This window comes from Egretta garzetta, unplaced genomic scaffold, assembly GCF_000687185.1.
Source record: "Egretta garzetta isolate BGI_Z169 unplaced genomic scaffold, ASM68718v1 scaffold840, whole genome shotgun sequence".
NCBI lineage: Eukaryota > Metazoa > Chordata > Aves > Pelecaniformes > Ardeidae > Egretta > Egretta garzetta.
Window position 1 is genome coordinate 160,199 of NW_009258262.1, and position 7,617 is coordinate 167,815.

The 7,617-nt window shown below is 40.9% G+C and overlaps 1 protein-coding gene across 1 annotated transcript in view; it reads left to right on the forward strand.

Moving 5' to 3' along the window:
* The window catches only part of LRP5 (LDL receptor related protein 5), a 37,257-nt gene extending 31,687 nt beyond the window's left edge, over positions 1-5,570 (forward strand). Inside the window, exons 14-16 of the mRNA XM_035898593.1 lie at positions 1,550-1,689; positions 4,495-4,592; positions 5,309-5,570. Coding sequence (XP_035754486.1) covers positions 1,550-1,689; positions 4,495-4,592; positions 5,309-5,570 — 500 coding nt within the window. The remainder of the gene's footprint in view (positions 1-1,549; positions 1,690-4,494; positions 4,593-5,308) is intronic.
* The last annotated feature ends 2,047 nt before the right edge of the window (positions 5,571-7,617 follow it).

Consider the following 7,617-nt stretch of genomic DNA (forward strand, 5'->3'; position numbering starts at 1 on the left):
TGTGCTGAGGGCTCCAGAGCTGGACGCAGTACTCCAGGTGAGGTCTCACTAGAGCAGAGCAGAGGGGCAAAATCACCTCCCTCGCCCTGCTGGCCACACTTCCCCTGATGCAGCCCAGGGTAATGTTGTACCTCAAATTATTTTACAAATGTAAAATATACTTTTCACAGAGGAAATAGCAAATTCTTAACTACAAAACCCTGAGAAGAAAGACTATCTCTTCATATTGTTCAGGAAGCTGAAAAGTCAATGTTTACCTGCAAACCTGCCAGACAGGGTCAGAATACAAGAAATCCATACTTCGGAGGGCTTGGAGTCTGCTTCTCATGTCAGCTGAAAATCAGATAGATGATAAACTTAACGACAAATGAAAAGATTTGGCACTTCTTCAAATTAAACAAGTTTTTGAGATGTGCTAATTGTTTTCTTCTAGCCATGGCTTTGAAGATAGCCAGATGCAACTTAGGTTTAGCCTTTCTCACACTTCAATGACTGTGGTCAGCTGTTCCTGCTTGAATTATGGGTTTATGGTTATCAAGAGGTTTTTGTGGTAGGAAATAAAATTTTAGCATGAAATCTTTGTAGTGGTGTTTTAAATTGGGCTTCACACTAAAGCTGTTTTAATGAAAGCAAGTATCAGTGGTTTCTGTCTGTACCTCTGTAGGAGCCAAACTAAGCTGTCATTCTGGTTCTCCTTTGTATTTGCTAGTTTTTTCTAATCCATGTTGATGTGACAAGTTACAACAGCTGAAAATATTACCATTAATGTTAATTCTAAAGAAAATACATAGGTTCCTAATTCCATGGGATTTCCAAAAATTATCAATAGTCATGAGTGATGATCACAGGTAGAGTCACTCTGCTTGTAATAAATATTTCCTGCATCTGAAAAATTTCTGAAAGCTTCCCAGACTAAACTCTTCCATTAACACTGACTAGTCTGACAGGAAGAAGCTGAAAATGTGTTGTCTGATTTAAGTGTATATTGGAGTAAAACAGATTGGAGAATGTTGTCTTCCTTTTTCCTGTCACCCAGATTTCCTTCCATTTGTGTCTGCTGATTTTCAGTTTAAGCAATGATTTTTTTCAATAAAAATAATTACTTTTTGCTGTTGTTCATGTACTTGCAATTGAATTTCTTTGGATGAAAATGAAAACTTCGGAGGTCTCTGGCTTGTTTTTCTTGGGCAATGTATAATGGTTTTTTGCAAATGCCTGAGTTTGTTTAATTGGAACATTTCGTAATTAACGATTTGGGTGAAAAGTTTGGATCAAGTGTTCCCGAGTTTCCTTTCTCAGCAGAGTGTGAGAGCAGGTTGTGAGGAGTTCAGTGCTGGAGTGAGGCAATAGGTGGTCTGGGGGTGAGATGTTTTCTTTACAGAATATGTTGTTCCTTGTAATGCCAAAGTTTTTACATAAAACACTGTTCCTAAAGTGACACCCAGTAGCGTTGCACGGGTTTGCCAAGCTGTGGATTTGTTTTCTGGTTTGCATTGGTAGATAAAATTGTGGTTTACTTAACCTTGTTTTCCTCCCTGTCTCACTGCAGGCATCTCTTGTGGAAAGTCCATGATTAGCTCCATGAGTCTCATGGGAGGAAGCAGTGGTGCCCCCTTGTATGACAGAAACCATGTTACTGGAGCCTCTTCAAGTAGCTCATCCAGCACAAAAGCCACTTTTTACCCACAGGTATGTCTTGAAAATATACCTGTAAGTTAGATATCTCACACTTCTGAAGGAAAAGAAGATGAAAATTTGTGCTACTAAGCAGAATGTTAATAACAGTTGTTCTTGGGTGTTACTGTTTAGGATATACAGGCCCGGTTCAACACCCACTGAACTTCACAAAAGGGCTTTGTTCATCAGGATTACACAATGCTATGCAGGGTCTAAAATGTTTTGATATTAGAGCGATACTCAGCTGGGTTGTTCCTGGGCACTTCTGTCCTTCTGTCTTGACTCCTTTGAAGATGCCACCTCCTTTGTTCTTTGTAAATTCTGATGTAAGTGGCCCGATGACATTTCGCACTCCGTAATGTTGCAGGCACACATGGAATAAAAAGACAAACAAGATGCGACAGGACTGGAATGCAAATGCATAAGAAATAAGCTTGGCTGGCCTTTTAGATAGCGTCAGTTGTTGATTCAGAAAACAAAGTGCATGCACTGGGAAAAAACATTGGTACCAGCAGAGGTTACTTTGCTTGGGTTTTTTCAGCTGTAATTTAGCTCCATTGCTGGCTTTTAACTGTTGGAAGTGACGGAATTTTAGTCCCCATATCAAGGTTTCATGAATTCAAAGACATATAGTATGAATGGAAATGGTTCTCTAAGAATATCTAGGAGAGACATGCAAAGGTTACTGTTTGCCAATATTTTACATACATTCGCTCTTCTGTTCACACAAGCCTGCAGAATCAATCTGCTTGCTATTGAGGTGATTTTTCAGTAGTATTTAATCAGGAATCCACATACTGTGTGGGTATATGTGCATTTGTGCTTACATATAAACTGTTATACTAAGCATGGGCATTTTGATCAATAGTGTTTTGACCAGTGGCAAATGTGCTCTCTCTCCTCTTTAAGAAGGACAGAGAAGGAAAAGAGAGACTTGTGAGCTTATCTATTGATAAGGTAAAATTGGTTAATTATTTGTTTTCATTACCTTCTCCATGAAGCCATCAAGAAGTTAGTCACAGCTAGCAGATGTTTGGAACTCAGCTTGTCTCATGCTTCACCAGTGTCTCTGTAATGCTGAGCAATTTCATGCATCACCTGATTGATGCGTCAGTGCTACACTAAAAAGGATGAACAGAAAAAAACTTAGCTGAATTTGTATTAAAAAAAAAAACCTACTTAAATAAATCTTGAAAGAGGAAAGAAGCCCAAGAGCTGATCTGCCTGTGCCATTCTGTGGGATCTGTGTTGACCAAAAGATCATCCTGCAGGCATGATATCAGCCTTTCCTTCAGGAAGGGCATGCTGGATTCTTAGAAGAAAGCTGTCACAAGGGCTTTGTTACATTTGAAGTTACTGCTTAATCCCAATACTTTGATCAGTTCTACCTGGTAGCTAATTACCCAGCTTTAGGTTAATAGTAAAAAGGAGAGGTCTGAGCATCTAATTGTCTTGGCTTGGTTTGTTTTGTTTTGTTTTGTTTTGTTTAACACATCTTAGTGGTACTGAGAGATGGTCCAGTCAATAGAGACTAGGAAAGGATTTATGTCAATGCCATTATGCCAGTTTATATAGCAGAGAACCTGGCCACAGGCATCCTGGCTGACAAGCTGTTTGCTGTATTTAATCTGAACATGAAGTGGTCGATGCAGCTCAAAGTTCAAGTAGGAGTGAATCCAGAAGTAGCACGCAGTGCTCCTCCAAGGAAGAGGATTTCTGGAAGATACTCTTGGGGCAATTACTCATCATTCCCCACAGCTGGTAACGGGTGGTATTCAAGCTTGTCTCCCCTCACATGAATCTGGATGCCGGGCTTGTCAGTATTAGTAACAATAACCTCAACTCAATGGCCAGGAGTCATCTTGCTAGATGCTGCACAGTGAAGACAAAAACAATGATCTCCACTCCAGTAATTTTACAGTATTTTTCTGAGAGAAGAGCAGAGGCAGAGGAAGGATGCTATCATGGTCACTGTGGCAGGCTTGGCAGAATGCTCACAGAATGCCCCAAGGTGGTCACATCAGTAGTAAGGCCCTACAATCAACAGCAATGTTGTAATTTTCCACATTGGAAGGGATGAAGCGCTCTCCTTGGTTTTAGGCCAATGTCTTGCTGGCCACGTCAGGGGTTCTGCTTCCTGCTAAGGGAAGAATCCTAAAGGATTCTGAAGCATAATAAACTGTTTTCCTAGGGTGAAGGTTACCATCAACCATGTATATACACACACAGGCCCATCAACCGTGTATATACACACACAGGCTAGGGCAGGCTATAGCTACTTTTTAGCTCTTTGCATTGTGAACCATGCCAAAATGATAACGTTTACAGAATGGCAGTAAAAAGGAAGTATTCAGGAAAGGATGGAGTTGTATTCGTTATAGTAAAGGAGCTTGGCCTCCTGGCCCTACTATTGACTGGGGGTATGTTTAGGGCTGGAACAGACTTTGTTTCCCACTAGCATCTGCTGAGGGTAATATAAAGTCCTTATGTCCAAGGAAGTGCACTGAGATTCAGCAAAACTGGGTCTAATTTCCAGGTTTACCCCAGCCTTCCAGCATAATAACGGATGCGGCAAGGAAGAAAATTCCCAGTACTGCAAGAACTTTGAAGACCTGCAGTGTACCTAAGCCCAGAGTAAAGTCTCGTATTGAACTTCCGTGATCTTTAAAGAAACTAACCCTAATCCACCCAAGCAGCAAGGAGAGGAAACTAAAATAAGGATGAGTGACAGAGTGAAGGCATAAATAATATTTTCAAAATAAGTAAACTTGTATAATTAACCCAAACTTTCACGCTGCTTTTTCCTGTTCTTCCTAGATCTTGAACCCACCTCCTTCCCCAGCTACCGATCGCTCCCTGTATAATGCAGAGATGTTTTATTCCTCAAACATTCCTTCAACCACAAGATCTTACAGGTACAGCCCAGATAAAAAAGCTTTGATAAATCTTCTATTGATCTGTCCTTTCGGTTTGGATTTTAAGCACAATGTTCTTGTTCAGACTTTACCTTGTTTAAAAATACCTTTCCCTCTCTTAATAAATCACCGTTCAAACGGAGGTTATGCCAGTTTTGATGTTAAACGTTGACTTTGTATTATTTTCATAGAATCGTCTAGGTTGGAAAAGACCTTTAAGATCATCAAGTCCAACCATTAACATAACCCTGCCATCCCACCACCTGTTTGACACAACAGGGTTTAGCACCTTTCAATGCAGTGTTGCTGAGTAATAATGCAATCTATATAGGTTATATTGCTATGTAACAGTCACTTAGCATCCTGTACGGGGAAGGTTCGTGTTTTCTGTTCAGTTCCTCAAGCTTATCTTAAAACTCATTTGGATGAGTCAACCTATTTGTTAGTGATTGGGCTAAATGGTCCTGGGCTAAGTGGTCCTGGTGGTCTCCTCTGGCTGGTCAGGGGCTGGAAGAATGCACTGCTGGCTGAGGTTAATTGTGCCGTTCAGATTTAACACAGTTCGGGTACCTCTTGTTGGGTTCCTATGAAAACCTGAACTAAGGCTCACATAGTATAACGAGCAGGCATCTTGACTGAGGACACGGAGCTGTTTGTTTTCAATCTTTTTTCCCCAGACTGCAACTAATGTATGTGCTTGCTTTTTTTTTTTGCAGGCCATACCTTATACGAGGGATAGCTCCACCCACAACCCCATGCAGCACAGATGTTTGTGACAGTGACTATACTACTAGTCGATGGAAGGCCAACAAATACTATATAGATTTAAATTCAGACTCAGACCCTTATCCCCCTCCACCCACACCTCGCAGCCAGTATATGTCGGCAGAAGAAAGTTGCCCTCCATCTCCTGCCACGGAACGAAGCTATTTTCACCTCTATCCCCCTCCACCCTCTCCTTGTACAGACTCTTCATGACCTCAACAGAAGGAACTTTTCCTGTAAATATTTTAAAATATGAACAGATTTAAAATATATATTTTATGATTTAAAAATAAATCGGGGTGGGAATTAAAAAAAAGAAATGTGAATAAAAATGGGCGGGAGGGATGGGGCTGTGAAAAATTGTACAGAGGAAGAATATTTATAAAATTGATTTTTTTAACTTAATTTCCATTCTTTTGTGCCATATTTGCCTTTCTGAAGTCATGAAAATGACTCAGTCTCCAAAGGATTTGGGGGGGGAATGTTGAACCTTTTTTAAGTCACCTTTTTACATGCAAAGTGTATGTAATTCTTTTTATTAATGTGAGACAAGAAAGCAAAGTGGCTGGTGGTAGGAGGAGGAGTCTAAAGAAAAATGCAAGTTTGTTCGCAGAGAAGAAAAACACATTTAAATAAAATTGTCCATATCTCATCCCTTCACCACCACTGGGAGAAAACTTGCAAAGATCACAACCCTCAGATGCTCCTGTTTGCAAGTGAGCTGAATGCTTCCCATTAGAACTCGTATGATGAGATCTGGATTTCAAACCTCCCTCTCCATTTGCTTAGTATTGAACTGGAAGAACGCTTCTTTTGCCAAACCTTAACTAGGCCCACAGGCATCATGCCCTACCTTATGTCACGGCCAATTCTGGAACTAATTCAAACTAAAAAAGGTAACCAGCCCTAAAAAACTTGGTTTAGCTCCAATCAGTTCCCCACTTCACTGGGCAAATAGTAACAGAAGCGGTTGTATTGAGCTTTGGGTGTGAGCAAGGGGCAAGTTTAATGTTGTATTTAAGCTAAGAGAAATGCCTGACAAACTGGAACGGGTTGCCCAGAGAGGTGGTGGAGGCCCCATCCCTGGGAACATTCAAGGCCAGGTTGGACGGGGCTGTGAGCAACCTGATCTGGTTCAAGGTGTCCCTGCTCCCTGCAGGGGGGTTGGGCTGGGTGACCTCTAGGGGTCCCTTCCATCCCAAAACATTCTATGATTCTAACTGCAGATTTGGTCAGACTCACCATTTTAATTGTGATGAAACGCAAGCTCCTTCATCCTTCCTGGTGAGGCTTTGATGACTGTCTGGGAAGAGGCTGTAATGTTCATCTGCTTCTCAAAATACAGTGCTAGCTCTTTTTCCCCTAAGTCCAGTAATTCACTGTGCGAGGAAAGTTGGTTGGTTTTTAATCGGTGTTTGTAGAAAATGGTACCTGCATAGCTCAAAACAAAATCATCTGCCATTAAAACAGTTTAGTCATATCTCACAAAAATTTGCCACAAAAATAGTTCAGGTTTAGAAATAGGCAGAAAAAGCACGGGGGAGGAAGGAGAGGAGACAAATACTTCTTTCTAATTGTGTTGAAATAAAAAAGATAAACTCTCATACAAACTGCTTTAACCTAAGGACATCAGAATTGGCAAAGTTCCCACCTCCTACCAAAAAAACCCCTTTGGGAATGGGAGGCTAGGATCAGTCCCTTTCAAAATACAGAAGATAAATTTTTGCTTTGATTGCTCTCGCTGTAACAAAGCAGATTGGGTATTGTTTGGCACTTTATAAATTCAGCTCTGGTCACGATAATGTGGTCCATACTCAGGACATCTGAGGGGAGTTCTGAATATGCAGACTCGCACCTGTTTCTGCAGCTGCTGAATAACAGATGTGCTGGGCCTTTGACAGCTTTAATATTGTTGGCAACAATGAAAACTTTTCTTATTTGAACTTCAAGTGCACTTGGTTTGGGGTCTTTTTAGCAAGTTATTTGAGAGCACATCACAGGAACCCTACAACTCCGGGACAGGGGGCTTTGTTGTGGTCGTGGAGGGGCTGGGACCACAGTGTTCTGATCCAGTTTGTGTTTTCAGATTTGTTAGTCCAGATCCGTTCTTCCTATCTACGTTGTTCAAGGACAGGATTTGTGCTCTCACTGGTGTGTTACTAAAACTCTTAAAGTAGCTTTTACTACCTTCGTGTCTAAATTTTCACTTGAGAGATTGAGCATAAAGAAGATGCCCACCATTTTTCATGGAGAAAAATAC